Below are 20,241 nucleotides of genomic sequence, written 5' to 3'. Positions count from 1 at the left end.
AACACATCCTTTGAAGCTTAAAAGTTTTAGCGAAGCTTCAAAATAATTAATGAACACAATCGGTGGTTATTAGGGTATAGACTGTAGTACAAATTCCTACACTCCAGTATAACCATTGTCTACACCAAAATATAAGTAAATGGCAGCTTCCACAGAGTGACAATACTTGTGCAACATGTTAGTATCCATGGTAACGAAGCTTTATTGGAGTAAAGCAGCATACGAATATTATGAAACTGAACAAAGCTTCGAAGCTTCAAACTATTTGTCTTAGCCCTACGACTTTTTGCATACAATTTTAGTTTATTCAGTTGCTTTGTGCTCTCTGTTTCTGATAATATGTACAGCTTAATCAAGAAGAATTTCAAGAAGGGCAAGTGTGTGTAACTGTGTATATCATAGTTCAAAGGCAATAAAGGACCAATCAAAGTTTATTGTGTTGTGTGGAATGCCATACAACAAGTTCCATGAATGTATTACAACAGCTGTACTTCTCAATACCCAAAACACTTAAACAAGCTTGTATACAGCATTAGTGTTGCTTACCATACAGTACATATGGATCATGGAGGCTTGGGCTTTATATTAGCCAGAAATCAGCCTTCATGACAGCTTGGCAGTATTGGTTAGACATGACCAAGCCAAAAATGTCTTCAGCACAAACTCACAAACACCCATGATATCTATGGCATTAGGAACAAGAACTCTGGAGAAGAATCAAATGGATGCACAACTAACTTCGTATGGTAATTAGTGCTATAGAGTCGGTGGGCTAAATGGATTACATTAGAATGTATATAACTGCTTAACAAAAGTACATGTATGGTTAAGTGTAACAAATATAATACAGTACTCATCACCTGACAGGCACAACATTATATCAATCACTTAATTTAATCTGCACAAAGGGAAGGTACCCCTGCTAGTTCAGTATTTTTCATAATTTATAAATTATTTTGTAAATAATTATTGGTAACTATGCTGTTATGCACTGCTAAAGATAGTGACTCAAACAAACCAACATGTGTCTATTATATGGACTGGACTGGACCAGTCGGACTGGACATTTTGCTAGAGATCTGGTCCCAAAAGTATATTTTATGGGGCAACAGGAAATAGCATGTAATGGATTTCATAGGTTAGTTGGTCATGCTACTGTACATAGATCCATAGAGCGTAGCTACGTACCCAATGACAAAATAACAGACCAAGAAACTCTAATAGAGCAGTCAGTTATGTTATAGTGGCACTTATCAAACAGTACAGCAGTACTGTTTAAGTATGGATCGCCTGAAATGATGCAAGCCACCAAAAAATGCTTCCTTTAAAAGCCAGCCTAGAAACATCTTACGAACCAAAAATCACCTTTACGGAATAACATTAGTCTATTTAACATTAAATGTAGTATTAAAAACAAGGAAACACTTACCGGCAGCCAGATATAGAATTTTTTTTTTTACAAAAAACTCAAAATTTAGTCTACCTAACCGCCTTACTAGAAACGGATTGGGAGGTTTGGGGGTTGGTTTGTGTTGTGTGGCATTGAAGTTTTAAAACAGACGTCACTGCAGAGATGCCTCATTGCTACTCTCCCTATTTTGCTTGTGGTCCACCAATTCCCCAGTCTAGAAGCACAGAAACTCACTTTCCTTCATAGCACATTGTTTAGAATAGTTCAACATGTCACACACATCTGATAGCAATGGGGGTAGCTACAAGGCGGGCTACAAGGTAACCATGTTTCTGTTAATTCACATTATATTATGCTTCAAAATTGTGGTCTGTTTGCCTTCTTACTGAATTACAAAGTCATGTAATTCATTAGTTATAGCCACCATATGATACACTATAGTGTAGGATTGCATAATTAGAAGTAAATTACTGATGAAATGTGGGCGTGGCACCTGTAAAGAATGTTCAAGACTTCTATTCCAAAGTGACACCCTAGCAGTAGAAATCACCTTGTAATTACCTCCAGTGGATGTTCATTATAACGTAGATCAATGGCATAGAGCTGCAATCACCATTCCATGTAGCTGTGCTTGTTAAACATGTTTATGAACTTGCAGTAATGGCAATTTTTCATCGCTGTACAGCAAACAGAATATGCTACAAACTTCTATTAATAAACTCGTTGGTGCTGGCTTGGTGGCAATAAATGTACAGCAAATCCAGGATTAATCAGTATTACGGTTTAGGAGTTAACTGGACCACGGACAGACAGACAAGTTTTATATAGCTAGTAGATTAAAATATCTACAAATTATCTAGCAATGGATGAAAACTGGCTCCAGTCAAAAAAGCCTTTATAACAAAATCCAGATAATATATAGCCTGGAGTCTTCAACTCCGCTACAAAATTTGCTAACACTTCACCACAAGCAAGTTACAAAACTTTGTAACCCAGCAGCTGTAGCACAGGCCAAGTTAATACCTTGTGCCAACGCCATAGAACTTCTGCAAATAGCTTTTCTTGAGTTTAGAATCACTAGCGAGACTCTGTTGGCAACATAAACAGCAGTGCCTCACAAGTGTTTATAATCAGTGCTATAAACTGAACTGCTCCGTCAATAAGGACAATTAAATGGAAAAATCTGGATAACAGTATCAGGGTATTCCCTATCTAATCCAAAACAGCCAAGCTGTGAAAAGGGGTGTGGCTTTCCAAATAGGATAGTATGAAAAATATGTGATATCAAAAGTGGCATCGGAGAAACAGCTGTGATGATGTTATGTCAAGTAATGTCACCAATTAGTGACAGTATATCATCGCTGTCATTTCTTGGCCACCACCTTTGAGATCACATATTGTACATTTGTACATACTAGCATATTATTGGATCCATACTACTCTCAACTGCCTTTATAAGCGTTTTATTGCTCTTTTACCCGGAGCCCTTCAACAGAGATGCCAACCTCTCGACAATTTTAGGAGTGAGACCTCAAGCACTACCAGCAATGTGGACTCCACTTTATCAACTACTGTTCACACAGAGCCCCCCACATTGCTATTTTAGGAGGGCTCTTCTAAAACATGCGCATACAGCATGATTGTATATACAGGCTGTTGTAGTGTTAGATACATGTGAGATACACTGACTGCCTCCTATAGTAGCCACAGTATAGTTAATTTAATACATGAATACTGATTCATGATCTGACAGAGCAGACTTCACCCTCAGACTTTCTGGATTTCATTATAATTTACGATACATGAAATAGTCAATAATCTATTATCTCAATATACAGTGAGACCTCTATAATCCGACGCTGATAGGGATAAGAAAATTGTGTCGAATTAGCTGTTAGATTATTGAGGTTGTATTACACTTTGGTAGACAAAACAATGTCAGATTATAGAGGTGTTGAATTAGAGAGGTTTCAGTGTATTTACATAATTTAGAAAGGGATAATAGTAACTGAATGGGTACCTGGTTTTTTAGAAGTAACACAACATCAACTTGTTCTGTTTTTGTGCTTTAATTTAAATTAGTAGCTTACATTGTTGATTTATTTGTTTTACTATGTAGAAATCACACAAGATTATATAACACACAGATATATTGACTTAAGTTATTACAAAACTGATCTAAGGAGGGAGAATTTGTATTGTGTAGTTTTGTGGTTGCTAAAAAATTACAGATCATCCGGGAAAAAAAACTGGTTCCTGGGTGACCGCTTTTTCCTTTTGCCAAATGCAAAATACAAAGGGAGAAAGCGGTCAAATACAAAGGGTCTGGGCACGTGACAACGTAAGGCATGCTAAGGTTGAATCAGTTGAACAAAATATAAACGTACCTCAGTGCGAAGCCTCTTACTACTCTGCGAATGGTCCTCCTGAGGATATCTTTGTGCCATTGTAGGGGCGGCAAGGTAGGGGCGGACCCTCAGGACCACTTTCGTGATTGTTCTCGTGATCACTCAAATGAGGCCCGCGCTAATATAAATCACGTGCACTAGATTTCACCCAATCAAATCATTTCATTTTTGAACTTCACCTGTCAGTGTAGGCCACTTCGGGGGGCTTACTTATAATCATGTCTCGGGTTTGACTGTGAGTGTGTACAAAAAAACCAAATTCAACTACTGCATGAGTCTGGTATAGCTAGACTACTACATTTTGTGACTTTAATAGCTGCTGCACTGTACTTAACATACTGAGTCCTGTACTTAACATACTGAGTCCTGTCCTGTTTAAGTATTTGCCAACTACTACATATATGATTGCCTTTCATGGCAATGCAACTGCATGCATTTGTTATATACTGGCCTGGAACTATTGTTCCAGACTTCCAAACTGAATGTGTGGAAGAACACTTTGAACAGTAACTAATTTGTATGACTCGTCAGCCTGCTCATCAGCCAGAACTGGGAATTACCAATTTTACCACCTCAAGTCTAGAACAATAGCTTGGCTCATGTACTGAATGTGTCACACAGCAATATTAATTAGCTATCTCATGAGTTGCGATTTTTGGCAGATACATTAGATGAATGAATTATTGTATAAACCTGCATGTCAGGTGGTCATACTTCACAGTATTAGCTATTTATTTGCAGTTGGTGTGTCCAGCCAGGAAACTGAAAAGAGACAGAATTAGAACATGGTTAATGGATACAATTTGTGTTAAAAATTATGGTAAATTTGTCATGAATACATCATAGCCATCAGTGGTATCTATGAGAAAATTATGTCGGTGAGTTGTTCCATTCATTGATTTATCTTGAATAAAAGAGACACCAGTCGACATGGTTGTGACTGGTGGAAAAATGAGATGGGAAGTGATAGTGTCATGTTTCTCTTGCAGCAGGTAGGTAACAAGATGGGATTGGTATAGCTATTTGATGGTAAAAAGTTTTGTGTGGTTTATTGTTGACTGTGATCTGAAAGTATTTCTTTGAATTTGTAGGGGGTATAGGCCAGGATAATTGATTAAACATTAATATAATTATAATGTTACAGAACTAATTCTACTATACTATAATAGCTATCTATCTTACTATGGTAAGACCTCAGATGGAGTATGCCATTGGGTATTTAGTAGGGACCCGCCGATTATGCTCATAATTTTACCTATTATGCTATGCTGCACTGCTCAAAAATTCACCTATTATGCTTAAATTAATGCTCAATATTTACCTATTATGGTCGATTATGCTCAATGTTCATGCCTTAGTTCATATGCTTTGCTACTAGTTTAACACTGTATAGAAAAAAAAAGGAGTGGCTGGAGCATAAATAATAAATTCTTGCTGCATATAAGAGAAAAGATCGATATACTCTAATAGAACAGTCAGTTTGATGATCGTTCTATTAGAGTTATTGACTGCTCTATTAGAGTATATCGATCTTATTTGCAATTGTCATTTTTCCAGCAAGAATTTATACTATCGTACAAATATTTAACCCATTATGCTGGCATTATGCTCAATGCTTTTAGGTACCTATTATGCTCAAAATTATGCCAGCATAATCGGCGGGTCCCTAGCTATGTGATTGTTCTATTAGAGTTACTGACTGTTCTATTAGAGTATATCGATCTTTTTGTGATAGCTATTTTGATAAGCAAGAATTCATACTATTACACAAATATTCTACCTATTATGCTAGCATTATGCTCAATGCTTTCAGACACCTATTATGCTCATAATTATGCCAGCATAATCGGCGGGTCCCTAGTATTTAGGACCCTATACTGATAATAATCTCAGTGATGAGCAGTTAGATGGCAATGCCTTGACATCTTGGGAACAGTTACGCTGCAGAAAAATGCATTAATCAAGCTTTTTTCTTAGCAATGTGATGTGACCATGATAATGTTTTGTCTAACACTGACAAGGTATAATTATGTGGATGTTTATCCATTTGTTCCAGAATGCAATATTATTGTTAACTGAGTTAGTAGTGATGAATTATAGGTGATTGAGATCTACTACACTGGGATCAGTACACAATTCATGACATTAAATTGCAGCGGCCAAGTTCTTACCCTAGCCTATTTGAAATTTGGTCTAGGTCTTGATGAAGTAAAACAGTGTTCTGTACAAGAGGCACAAATGCCAAAAAGATCTCCGTTGCTGGTGGACATCTGTTCAAATTATTGACTTTATGACCTCATCATTATACACCTCATTACAGTGACCATGTCAAGTAGATCCCAAACATAGCCAAGGACTTCATGACCTTATTAATAAGACCACCTCATTATAGTGACCATGTCAAGTAGGTCCCAAACATAGCCAAGGACTTCATGGCCTCATTAATAAGACCACCTCCAAAACATGGCCATATAACCAGGAATTTGAAAATGCACCTTGAAAAGTAATGTTTTACCCTACCAAAACCATTTTCTTTTCTAAAATTAGTTTTAGGAGTTTCCTCCCTCAAAAATTTACAGGTATATGACCAAGATCACCTCATTATATAGTGACCATGTCAAGTATGTCCCAAACATAGCTAATATTTACTTCATAACCTCATTAATAAGACCACCTCATTATAGTGACCATGTCAAGTAGGTCCCAAATGTTAACCCCTTCCTTCACATGCATGTACAACAAAAAGTATACACACAAGAATTATTAATATAAACAATTATTCATGAATAAATTAGTGAAAGAGATTGTATGTGTATGTGATCACATGATTGATACAGTGTGCATTATTTGAGGTGTTCCTTGACAGCTTTCTTGATCATGTCAGCAGCTCTGATGAGGTCATCATCAATGTGTTCATGCATCACCGTCACTCGTATACTGTAATGAGAAGGAAACACATCTATGACTTCACCACTGAAAGAACAAAGTCAACAAAAATGTTGATCCTATAGTGTGCATTATATAGAGAGGTCCCATTACATGTTCATCAACACATTTACTCAAAACACAAACACACAGTATCAAGGGAGGATAAGGTAGTGTATATTAATGGCATACTCCCTGTACTTTATGGTATATGATGTACATACTTCTGAAGTATGATTATCATACGTTGCAGACCATATAAGGTTCGATGGAAGGTGATAACGAGAGTGATAACCCATGACAACCTCTTCACGTTACTAGAGCCATAACTATACAAGTACACAAGTTGGAGTAGTGCATGATATTTAACCACAGTAAAACAATAAGAAGTGTTATATCACTACAGTGCATTTACAGTCCGTTGAGCACAGTAGGGATATAACACTTCTTATTGTTTACTGTGATTTAATATCGCACACTACTCCAGCTTGTTTTTCAGTACTTTGTCGATGTGCTATGGTCCCTACTCTAGTTGAAAATTTTGTGCACTTGCATGTTTGTAGTGTAAATAATTATGACTAGTGAACCCACACATACCACATCAACAGAAAGAAACGGTGCTGTGCACCCCAGCTATATCAATAATTATCGTCTGAAAAGTGAAGTATCCATTACACTTCGTTGTTGGCTATTTTCAACCCGTTACACAGCAGTACGAATCAAGAACTATTCAAAAAGTACCTCTGTAGCTGCTATGAAAAATACAGACAATTTCCATTACGAAGGCAAGCCATCACGTGTGTACTGCAAATCAACACTTTTCGCTGTCAGCAAAGATGAATGGAACACACAGGAGGACACTGGTAAGTTCATGAAGAATGCACTGTACATACTGTCGTATGGCAAAAGGCACCCCTAGCGACATCAAACAGTGAAAAATCAAGCCTGTAGCTCTAGCCGTTATTGAATTACACTTGTCTGAAGGCATCAGTCATGCAGTCAGTCACTAGAAAATTCCATTAAAAAAATTTTTTTTAAATTCCATAGCAATTTGTTGAAAGTACTTCGGGTCGATCCAATACTGCCTCATCATTCACATATCCCATGTACCAATACAGTACCAACAAGTAAATAAAAAATTTTATACATGCCAAATACGACACAGAGGTACACAACACAACACACACAAGTACACAACACACACAGGTACACAACACAACACACACAATTACACAACACAAGTACAAAACAACATACAGGTACATAATACAACACACACAGGTACACAACACAACACATACAGGTACACAGTACAACACACACAGGTACACAACACAACACACCAGCGTTGAAATTGGATCACTACTGTTGACCCGGATTAATTAAAGCCGAGGAATGCAATAAGAGCTATGTTTCAGGTAGTCTCAAGCGAGTAAGACTATGTTTTGAGCGTTCGATTCGTGTTGAGTAAACGAGTAGTCAAGTGATCACTAAGCCAGTAAGTTTATATTTAAAATCGGTCAGTGGGTTTTAGTTCTACGTAGCTACTGTGACTTTAGACAGCAATTGGGTGTGGCTTCGTGCATACCTAGTATTACAATTTCCTAATATATAGAAGTGGGTGTGACTCACAAAGGTACTTATCATGCTACAAGACTAGACTATATACAACTCATACAATAATTGATTAGTGGCCATGGCTCCACGTAAGCTTGCAGACAGCAATGAACACAGTTTCATGCTACAGACTGCACTTACTAATAAATGGGTGTGGCTGAGCATATGGGTGTAACGCGATAAGTGGGCGTGGCTCACAAAAGAGCTACGTGACTAACGTTTATAAGTTTCCACATTGTCAAACTAACAATTTCGTTTCTCACATGATCCAATCCAGAGAAAATGTGACCCAATCCGACCTGGATGATCTGACCCGGTTTCAACGCTGCAACGCACCTACAGGTACACAACACAACACACACAGGTACACAACACAACACACAGGGGTACACACCTTGGTGGTGGCATACAGTAATCATTCCCCAGATACTTGGACCTCACCATGATCACTCCATTCTCATAACACTACAAGAGGAACACAACAACATCTACCTCATGTGATATAACATTTAGTCTTGATGAGGCAGCCATTGTGTGGAGGTGATAAAACTGCATGGTAACCTTCACCATTGGCAGGTAAACTATTAACTGTAACTTATGAAATTTTATCCTGGAGTGCATTTTAAGTAGGGCTCAAACAAATAGTGGTTTTTACTATTCGAATATTCTTTATTCACAACTACCGAATATTTGAATATTCTTTTTCAGCATCGATATGGATGAGATATCAATAATCCTGCGGCTGTACAAGATGTCTCTTTAATACAATTCAGAATCAACACGATTTGATCACTTGTGTCATAGATATGCTTATGTAGGATCAAGAGTTTCCATGTACTCTACCACTGACGTTATATGTTATAGTTATATCCCGGTACGAGGGTGATATCATTGTTATTACACGAGTCCGAGGCGGAGCCGAGGATGAGTGTAATAACAATGATATCATCCGAGTATACGGGATATAACTGTTTTATATCCCAGTGCGCGGGAGTGCGCAGAAGTTTACGGATAGTAAATTAAGTTCCGGTTTGAGTTCCTGTCACTGTGCTCAAGATTTCATCCGAATTGTGTGGAGATTCTACTTCGTAGCTACAAGAGAGACCTTACATACTGCCTACAAACTGTAGCGAAGGGCAGTGTTATGAAGCAGCGGTTCCAGATACGATTCGTCTTCGTCAGAAATTGGTATGGTGTCGCGTTGTGTGCAAGAGAAAAATAAAGACCAACAAGTGGATACCATAGTTCAAGATAGAACGATGAAGCTAGAGGAAGTTAGTTATTCACCATAGTGACCGTTGAGAGTGATTGCTGGAGCGAAAATTGTCACGGACTATCCTTGACATTTGTTAAACTATCACGGTATTGGTAACTTGTAGTGTTATTGTGTAAAGGGTTAACAGTTTCCTTGTAAGATTTAACTAGTTTTAAGTGCTGTATTGGTGTGTTTTGTATCAATATTTCCTTATTTGGCTCTTTGTTCCATTGGTAAACAATGCCATTCGCGGTTATTATGATGTCACAAAAGAGACTGAGTGGCTCCGCAACAGGGTGATAGCAACAGGGTGATAGGTTAGTTATCACTGGGTGATAACTAATATATCGTACAGTACAGGTGTATTTTCTGGCGTTTGAACAAAGTGAATTAGCAAGAAAATAAGCTCCCACATGAATATGTTAGTAGTGTCACGTGATGCATGGTATATAAAGATGTGTGGTGTGTATTAAATTCATTCTAGGCCACGTGTGTGATCAGGTTGGCTGTTTTGTGTTTCTGGAGTTCCGTGTGATGGAGAACGAAATGTTCGATAAGTTGATGGCTGAGCTCCAACAAACCTGCCGTGAAATGGATGAGAAGATTACTTCGTCCATGGCTGAAGTTAAGCGCGAGGTCTCCTATGCACAGGAAAGGACGGCCAAGGATTTCTCACAGAAGCTTAATCGGACGACCTACCAGTTCCGCAAAAAAGGGAACGAGAAGCAGTACACCTTCAACTCGGGAGTGGAAGAAGCTATCGCGTCAGCCCAGCAGGAGTTGGAGAGGATGGCGTCATCGGTGGATGATGGTGGGAAGGAGTCGCTTAGAAAAGCGGCGGATCACTTGGAGGAAGGTGCGTCCGCATTAAAAACGCGTCAGAAACATATAAAGGTGGCCGACCGCTCGGATTACAGATGGGGGGCGGTTCGCCACTATCAGAGCGACCCACTGGCCGATAACAGTGACGACGAAAAGCAGCTCCGAAGGGCAGACAAGGAGGCCAAGAAGGACTTCGAGGAGTCGGAGGCCCTCAACAGGAAAACCGCCAGAGGAGGAAGCTGGGGCGGCAGAAGGGGACGCCGCTACAACCCCTACAAGAATTATGACTCCTGGGCTGATGGCCCGGGACCTAGTGTGAGGAGAGAGGCACCGCTACCAGCTCCAAGACCACTTATGTCTCTAGGACCTCAGAGGCAGACCAGGCAAAAGGTCTTGGGTCCTTGCTTCACTTGTGGTGGGTTTGGCCACCTGGCACGAACATGCCACTACAAAGGAAGACAGTATCCTTTTAATCTGCCTGTGGTAAGCAGGGCAGATACCACGTGTGTTACTGCTGAGTCAAGACAATTGTCGAGTATGCAAGGTGTTGATAACTGTATGTTTGAATCAGATGTACCTATAGAAGGTGTAAATAGATTGCAAAGCACAGATGAGGTTGGTGGGTTGTCTGACACTGGTAGACCTGACAGTGTAGATAATTGTGAGCTGCATAACCTAACAAAAATTTGGGAAGTAGAAAATACATTAGCAGAGGTACCAGTACAAGTTTCAGATGTTCAAGGCAGGCTTAAACAGAATATTAATTTTTGGCGTGAGGTTCTGCAAGCCCCTCCCCCTATCATAGACTGTATAGAAAATGGCTACCGCCTACCACTAAAATTTGTCCCCCCACCCTATGCTCAACAGAACCACAAGTCTGTTGAGTTGTACAGTGAATTTGTGAATGATGCAGTCCAAAAATTGGTAGCGAACCGTTGTGTGATGAAAGTAGAAGCAAAACCAGAGGTGTGTAGCCCTTTGTCAGTAGTAGGTAACCCGCAGGGAAAGCTGCGCCTGGTTTTAAACCTGAGATACCTGAACCAGTTCCTGCACATCTTGAGTTTCAAGTATGAGGACTTGCGTATAGCTGCACTAATTTTTGAACAAGGTGAGTACCTGTTTAAGTTTGATTTGAGGTCTGGGTACCATCATGTTGATGTATGGCCTGGGCACTACCAATTCCTGGGGTTCCGCTGGGATATGAATGGTATAGGGAATTACTATGTGTTTAAAGTCCTCCCGTTTGGGTTCTCCACTGCCTGCTACTTCTTTACCAAGTTAATGAGACCTTTAGTGAGATACTGGCATGGTAGGGGCTTGAAAGCGATCGTTTATTTGGATGATGGGATTATAGCAGTGAAGGGAGAAGTAGAGGCAAAAATCGAAAGCAGGAAAGTTAAACAGGACCTAGAAAAGGCTGGATTTATCGTTAATGTAGAAAAGTGTGTCTGGGAACCATCTCATAGTATAGAATGGCTTGGATTTCACATTGACTTAGCACTAGGTGAGTTTTCAGTACCAATTCCAAAAATTGATGCACTTAAGTCGAAGCTTTTAGAAGCCAAGCATGCAAGATTCCTCCCGGCCAAACAGCTAGCCAGTCTAATAGGAAAAATTATGTCAATGTCCCCTGCCTTAGGTCCTGTTGCACGTTTAATGACCCGTAGCTTATATGCCACCCTGAATGGCAGGATGAGTTGGTGTCATCGGTTAACGCTGACAGAAGAAGCCTTGCTAGAAATAGAATTTTGGCATTCCGAGATTTCAAGTTTTAATGGGCAGCATATTTGGCCAAGACCGTCAGCTGTCAGGGTGGTATATTCAGATGCAAGCTCCACAGGTTATGGTGGATATGTAGTGGAGCATGGTAATTTAATCGCCAATGGTCAGTGGTCCCCTGATGATGCAGATAAGAGTTCAACATGGCGTGAGCTGCGGGCAGTGCGGCTGGTGCTGGACTCCTTTCAGGATAAGCTCAAAAATGAGCGGGTTCGCTGGTTTTCAGATAATCAGAATGTGGTGAGAATAGTGCAATGTGGAAGTAGGCAGCCTTACCTTCAGTCAGAAGCATTGAGTATATTTTCCACTTGTTTAAGAAACAATATTAGAATAGAGCCAGAATGGATCCCAAGGGATGAGAATGAGCTGGCTGACTACTATAGTCGTATAGTAGACTATGATGATTACAGGTTGCATCCCACAGTATTCCAATGGCTAGACAGTGTTTGGGGGCCCCACACAGTAGATAGGTTTGCTAATCCTACAAATGCCCAGATAGAGAGATTCAATTCCAGGTTTTGGACACCTGGTACAGATGCAGTAGATGCGTTTACTTGCAGTTTGGCTGAGGATAACAATTGGTGGTTTCCTCCAGTCTATCTGATTCCCCGGGTGATTAGATATGCGCAAAGCCTTGGTGCAAGGGGTACCCTAATAGCCCCCCAGTGGTTGTCATCACCTTTTTGGCCATTAATTTTCCCAAATGGAGTGGACCCAGCAGAATTTGTAGTGGGGTACCTAGTGTTACCAAGCAGTAAGGAACTGATCTTACCAGGCCACTTAGGCACTAGCCTGTTTAAGGGCCCCCCAAATACACCAGTGTTGGCCATCAGGCTAGAGTTCCAATAATCTATATATATATATATAAAGCTGAAAACTGTCTGTCTGTCTGATGGTCACGCTGCTTACTCACCAGACTTGGCGCGAATCGACATAGTCTGTGCTGATAATGAAGCGCTCATCATCCGCCTACTCTAAGATTGTTATCACGAGTTCACGCGTGCTTCCGTTCGGTCTCTACAGCGCGTAGAAGGCCAAGGTGTAGAGAAAACTTGAGCAACATTCCTTTGAAAACCACAGCACATACTGTTCAAGTGGTAGAACGCCTGACTAGCGTGTAAGAGGTCGTGGGTTCAAATCCACGTGTTGACAGATTTTTTTCTTTCTACTCAGTACCTTTTTGTGAACACCTTTTTAAAACACGACTTTTAGCTCATCATATCTTGGCATGCAAAGCACGTATCGAGGCGGGACTTTAGCGAAATTAAACGCCCATCATCTGGCAACTCGAGTGTTGTTGTAGCAAATCAATACGTGCTTTTGTTCGCTCTTTATAGGGCGATGAAGGCACTGGTGTAGGGAAGGATCACTGAAAAGTTGAGCTACATTCCTGTCAAAACCACTGATAAACAACTGTGGCGATCTGTGCACCTCCCCTTAACCCCAAGTTATTATAACCAGCCAGGGTTCAATCCCCGCCTAGGTCATAACTTTTTTTTTTCATTTTTGGGACCTTTTTGATGCACCTTTTTGCTGTATCTGTTCCATGCAAGTCTTCATCTACAAACTCTTATGATCAGTTTTTCAGCACTGGCACTGAATTACCTCACATAATAGGGACTCTTATAGCACTTTTGGGACAGGGCAGACAAATTGCCAACATATTTGTCCATCTGTGTGTTGGTCCAGTGTGTTGTATTAGAGTAGGTAAAAGCTTCTTTCACCAGTATCCAGAATATCTACATCTTTGTTTTAAGCACATAGGTGTGCACTGACATGAAAAACTGTTTGTTCAGACTCACCTCAATACTGCTGTAGTAATAGGCAGCTTGCATGATTGAACAAATACTACTGTGCATCTGAAAAATGATAATACTGGAACCATGCAGATCCATAGTTTACACCGAGGAACTGCATCTGACCTGGCACAACTGTTTCACTATCCTGCTTACATGCTTTCACTCTAAAGATTCATACATTACCTTATTGGTCAATTACACTGCAGGTGTTTCAAAACTGGGTTTTTGTATGGAAAGAGGTATATGTGTCACTGCAACATCAGAACTGAAAGTGCATAAGACAAGTTCTGAACTTTTGCTTGCCATGCAGTAACTATAACTGCGAATTGTGTTGACTTTAAATTATGCTCAAGTTCATTTCTCTTTGTGACAGTCGGTAAGGTAAACATCAAAATGTAGAAACTGAAACTGTACCGTGTGTATACAACCTGTATGTAATGTAGGGTATACTGTATACAATTGCCTTAGCTCGCATGCAGTTTAACTAATTAGCTAGCCTTGCATGCATGCTTCACTATAAATTATTATGTACTGCATAAGGATCATGTACTTTAAAGCACTATCGACATACATGCTACACAGCAAATATAGGACACTAATATTTATGCTTGGTTCCCAATATATTAATTATTGTTGCATTAGTTCTCATGTAAAGCAGCAAAGGTTCCGTTTGTTCTATGCAGCACGTTGAAGTCACTGGTAGGGAAGATGCACTGAATAATTAAACTACATTCCTGTCAAAACCACAAACAATAAACTTTAGTGTTTTGCATCATTAATGACATAAGAAAACCTCATGCTCTTTAAAAAATGTGACATCACCATGTACCCTACATAGCTACATTAGCAGTGCTGGTGTTTAATGCTTAGTCCCTCTTCGTGGCATTAAAATGTTTAATGTGGAGATGGTCCTGCACATAGGGCAGGTACCAATGCTAGTAATAAATAAAATTTTAAAAAAATAAATAAATAAATAGATAAATAAAAATAAAATAAAAATTGAATAGAACTTTAAAAAATAAATAAATAAAAATGGTTGTCATTGTCTTGGAATTGTTAGTAGCCATAGGTGCTGTGTGGCACAGCTAATGTTTTGTGTGTACACTTCAGTGGTTACAACTATGTATGACCGGTATGTCTCAACATGATTTTAGGGTCGACCTGTATGTCCCATGGGAAGGCTAATATGTATGACCTGTGTGTCCTGTCGTATTTTCATTGGCCACAGCAAAAAGGCTGGTATGTATGACCTGTATGTCCCGACTATTTTTATTTGGTCACAGCAAAAAAGCTGGTATGTATGACCTGTGTGTCCTGACTTTATTTGGTCACAGCAAAAAGGCTGGTATGTATGACCTGTGTGTCCTGACTTTATTTGGTCACAGCAAAAAGGCTGGTATGTATGACCTGTGTGTCCTGACTTTATTTGGTCACAGCAAAAAGGCTGGTATGTATGACCTGTGTGTCCTGACTTTATTTGGTCACAGCAAAAAAGCTGGTATGTATGACCTGTGTGTCCTTAGCGGACTATTTTTATTTGGTCACAGCAAAAAGGCTGGTATGTATGACCTGTATGTATGACCTGTATGTATTGACTGGGACCTTTGGTAGCAACAGGAGACCGGTATGAAAGGCCGGATGTCCTAACCGGTTTCATATCATAGGCCATACCAATTAAAAATCTGGGGAGAAATCACTGACAGAATTGTTAAGGCCACGAATGTCTGATTAATTGGTGTATACTACATCTCCTGTAGGTTTGCCAAGGGAAGGAACCTGGAAACTTTTGGATGAGCTGCACGATCCCGTGTTAAAGGACCTGGCTAGTCGCCTGCCCAACACGATTCTACACAGTCGTGCTAGCAGTACAGTGAAGAAGTATCTTGGAGCGTACAGGAGGTGGAAGTCATGGGCAGTTTCACATCGGCTCCCTCCTTTTCCAGCCAAGCCGCAACATTTTGTCCTATACCTCCAGCATCTAGGGGAGACAATCAAATCCAAGTCTGCAGTTGAAGAGGCATGTAATGCTTTATCATGGGTACACTCAAGCTCTGGTTTTGCAGCTCCGTCATCCCACCCTTTTGTGAGAGCTACCCTAGAAGGGCTGCAGCGTGAATTGGCAAAACCCATAGTCAAAAAGGAGCCAGTTACAGTCGAGATGCTGGAGGCAATGGTCAAGGACGCAGAAAGCTCAGGTACCTTATCAGACCTCAGGCTGGTAACTGCCTGTTTACTTAGTTTTGCGGGTTTCTTGCGTTCCAGTGAACTGGTAGAGTTAAGGCCATGTGACTGCTCAGCTACAACACAGATGCTCAAAGTCAATATTGTTAAGAGCAAGAATGACCAATTGCGTCATGGCAGTGAGCTTCTTATAGCCAGGACCAATTCAAGCACTTGCCCAGTGGCTATGTTGGAGCAATATATGGCCAGGACAGGCATGAGATGGGGAGATGATTGTTACTTATTTAGAGCAATCCAGAGAACAAAAAATGGAGAAACTCTCAGGCAGTCGGGTCACATTAGCTACTCCTGTGTAATGGACTTATTCAAGAAGAAGATGTCCAAATTAGGTTTCGAAGCTCCAGAGTTTGGGCTCCACAGTCTGAGATCGGGAGGAGCTACAACCGCGGCTAATGCTGGAGTCCCTGACCGGTTATTTAAGCGCCATGGTCGGTGGCGGTCAGAAAATGCAAAGGACGGATACATCAAAGATAGTGTGGAGAAGAGGCTGCAAGTTTCCAAGAAATTGGGACTGTATCTTCTCAGCTACAGCCTTCTTTGTAGCTCTAAGTGTGTTATTAGTTATAGCCAACCAGCTTGTGGTGGCACAAACCTAAGGTGGTAATGGGTGATAGTTGTGCATGCATCACATGTAAAAGTAGTAGTATGGTGTGGGAGGTGTATTTTCTGGCGTTTGAACAAAGTGAATTAGCAAGAAAATAAGCTCCCACATGAATATGTTAGTAGTGTCACGTGATGCATGGTATATAAGGATGTGTGGTGTGTATTAAATTCATTCTAGGCCACGTGTGTGATCAGGTTGGCTCCCAACCCTCCCATCCCATTAGATTTTTTCTCCTTAATGATGTTGTAGATGAGTGACCTGCAGCAGCTTCAGGACTTGAATGACATTGTATACATACATAGCAGAGTGAGTCATTTTTGGTTTTTTCCTGAGTGGAAAAAAAAAAAAATCCACCAGGTTTTCCAAGCGCTATCCTGGGGCTGGATGGCTCTGAATTTTTTTTTTCAGCTTATTTTATGTTTGGCTAGCCCTCACTCTGCTCTCTTTTTTGTTATCTTTGTAGTTATGATAGTGAAGGAATTAATAGTTGTAACATGCTAATTGTGTTGTTTTTTTTTGTCTTAAAGTGTTATTAGTTATAGCCAACCAGCTTGTGGTGGCACAAACCTAAGGTGGTAATGGGTGATAGTTGTGCATGCATCACGTGTAAAAGTAGTAGTATGGTGTGGGAGTAGCAACGCCGCTCTGTCTAGCTGTATGGTAGTTATAACCCAGCCCAACGCGGCGCTTTGATACTCCCACGCTCTGGGGTTTAAATTTCCTTTGAAACGAATATTCTCCGAATATTCAAATATTCATTTAAGCCCTAAGCAACAGTTTCTCCTTCTACCCAAGTGGTGTTGTATCATCAGGGCTCAAATAATGTTCGACAATCAGCCAATTTCTGGTCAATATTGTGCAATGACTGGTTAATTTTATTGTTGTCCAGACATTGTGGCTGGACAGAATGGTACACTACTGCTGGAGAGCAGCCTTACAAAGGCAACAATATTTAATTAAGCTGTTTGTTTATGGTTTGTGGCCACAAGCTTTACCTCAAGCCAAAACAGTGATGTTTGAACACCAGCCTACTTGCACTTGTCAGCTATACATGAATGTGCAAAATGTATTTAAAACCTTTGACTTGTGGGATGCATAAAGTGCTAAGACTATTGTACTGGACTAGAAACAGTGTGTTACATTAATTTATGTAATAGTTAGACACTCGCAATAGGTGTCTTCGAGGATTTAAAAACCTGAGGTGACGTCAATAATTACCGAGGCGCAGGTGAGGTAATTACTGACGTCACCGATGGTTTTTAAATCCTCGAAGACGCCTATTGTGAGTGTCTAAGTGTTTTAGACAATGGCGTAGAAGCAGTGAGTTAGTATAGAGAGTTCCCATTGTAAACACCTAGAGTATTTCAGCGAGCAAAAGATGTGAGGTCGCGCAAGCTCGCGCGCAAGCCATGAAGCACGAATAACTGAAGGTTTGTAAAGTCGATAAAAAGTATAGATACGTGTTTAGTATATAGACATGTTTCATGGTATTGCAAATCTCCATGTCGAATTTGAACCTCCAGGTACGACAATTTGTCAAGCAATGATAAGAAATAACCATGAAAAGTTATCAAGTTACTGTATGAGTGGAGGGTGTCTTTTTGACTGATCACATGACTCCAGCCATTTGGTAGGTTTTTTAATATCTCAACTATTAAACAACAGAAAAATCCTCTTGGCAACAGATTAGAAACAAACTGGCATTATAGATACATGTGAATGGCAGCAATTGGGAATATCCAGTGCCACCATGGCTGTCTTGCATGGTCTACAGAGCACAAACTGAATTAATGGCTTGTACCACGATGGTCTATAAATCCGCTGAGCTACCCACGATATTAACAGCGTACCTGAGCGTAATTTCTTTGTAATAATCTGCTCGCAATCGCTTGGTGTTTACTGATGTGCGAAATACTAATTGTCCACAAAAGGCTAATTGCATTACTGTAGGCCACATTGTGGTTGTAAACAACTGTCGGGTGTCTTACTGGTTGATACCAGGTTTCTTCGCAAATAAGAGACTTCCACACATCAAACGAAACGGTGCAAGCCATTGTCTAAGACATGGTTATATTACTTTTGGCAAGACTACATCTTGAGTACTGAAAGCTTAACACTGGGTACCAGTACATTTTTATGTTTTGACAGGACAAAATCTGTGTTGTACTGGCAGTTTGACAGTACACTCAAAAAAATTACCGGGAGCCCTGATCATTATAAGTTTGATTGACTCTGTCAAAATTTTGTCAGTTACGTACCAGATAGCTTTTCTCATGTCTACCTACTCATCTCACCCGCACATTTAAACCAACTGTATTGTGAGACACTACACACCCAACACAAGCTCACCTTATCCACTATTTGCTGCAGTACATCATCATCTTGTTCTCTAGACCCCATGGTGTCACTGAGTTGGAGGTGGATTAGAGGAGAGAAACTCTCACCACAAACTTTTATTCCTTTGATGCTGTAATGGAGTAGAAAATGACATCAAATAGTAATATGAGGGATTAGTTCATGTTGATGATATTACATGTGGAACACAGTGTGCACTAAATAGAGATGTGCTAAATATGCTGGAATAATCGGCAATGGAAAAGAGTACCGAGCAGAATGATTGGTTGATATTTGGCAATAACTGAAATTGTCACTTCACTTGTAGTATAATAGAGGATTCTCTTTGAGGTACCTCTCAAACACTACTAACATACGTACAGTAAAGATAGATTGTGAATAGAAGAATCACCTGTTCTATTAGAGTATCTCAATCCAGTTTTATGGTAGAAGATAACAAATGCATTTTATCCAGGAGGGTGGTGCCACCAATCCGGTTGATCAGGCTTCAACTTAACCACTTTTTGTCGATTGAGATTCTCTAATAGAGCAGTCACTTTCTTTCTTGGATCCTGCAATTTGCTATATTCTGACTGGAGCATGCTATGTATGCTGTGTGAAACTATTAGGCCATACTTATAAAAGTCATTCCAGCCCTGAATAATCAAACAAAGTTTGCAAAAAAAATTAAAGCTCACTAGGGGTGTCCCTGCATGTGATAACACCTCAGTAGTCTATCCTCAGAATAAAGGGTTTGACCTAATTAACACTTCTCTATCACCAGTAGAGGTGTTAACAAACACAACATGTTTGTACAGGATATACTGGGACAGTTAGATACAGTACACACAGTCTGACCCCTTCAGTAGCTCTCTTAATCTTCTAGCATTATTCCTCAACTGGTTGAACATTTCTATATAGTGAGCAAATTAATAAGAACATGATCACTACACAATAACCCCCTGGGGTCTAATAGGTGTATGGGTCTTAATATATTCTAACAAGTTAAAGAAAAATTAGAAATTTTAAGTTGGATTAGGGATCAT

At 40.0% G+C, this 20,241-nt stretch overlaps 1 protein-coding gene and 1 pseudogene across 3 annotated transcripts; one reads left to right on the top strand and one right to left on the bottom strand.

Annotated features, from left to right (window-relative positions):
- Window positions 1–6,662: 6,662 nt before the first annotated feature.
- LOC136255262 (uncharacterized) overlaps window positions 6,663–20,241 on the bottom strand; it is an 85,769-nt pseudogene continuing 72,190 nt past the window's right edge.
- Window positions 10,081–17,373, top strand: LOC136255762 (integrase/recombinase xerD homolog). Of its 3 annotated transcripts, XM_066048644.1 has the most exons (3): window positions 10,986–11,546; window positions 15,774–16,770; window positions 17,111–17,373. In XM_066048644.1, exons 1-3 carry the CDS (start codon window positions 10,997–10,999, stop codon window positions 17,112–17,114), a joined length of 1,551 nt encoding a protein of 516 aa, XP_065904716.1. In that variant the 5' UTR covers window positions 10,986–10,996; the 3' UTR covers window positions 17,115–17,373. The 3 variants fall into 3 exon arrangements, with proteins under 3 accessions (XP_065904717.1, XP_065904716.1, XP_065904715.1); XM_066048645.1 differs by lacking the exon at window positions 10,986–11,546 and adding an exon at window positions 10,081–10,472 and having other exon boundaries at window positions 15,774–17,373; XM_066048643.1 differs by having other exon boundaries at window positions 15,774–17,373.

The sequence above is a fragment of the Dysidea avara genome, chromosome 5 (genome assembly GCF_963678975.1).
Source record: "Dysidea avara chromosome 5, odDysAvar1.4, whole genome shotgun sequence".
NCBI classification, from domain to species: domain Eukaryota; kingdom Metazoa; phylum Porifera; class Demospongiae; order Dictyoceratida; family Dysideidae; genus Dysidea; species Dysidea avara.
The sequence above is the reverse complement of the archived record's forward strand: the minus strand, read 5'-3'. Positions and strand labels throughout refer to the sequence as shown.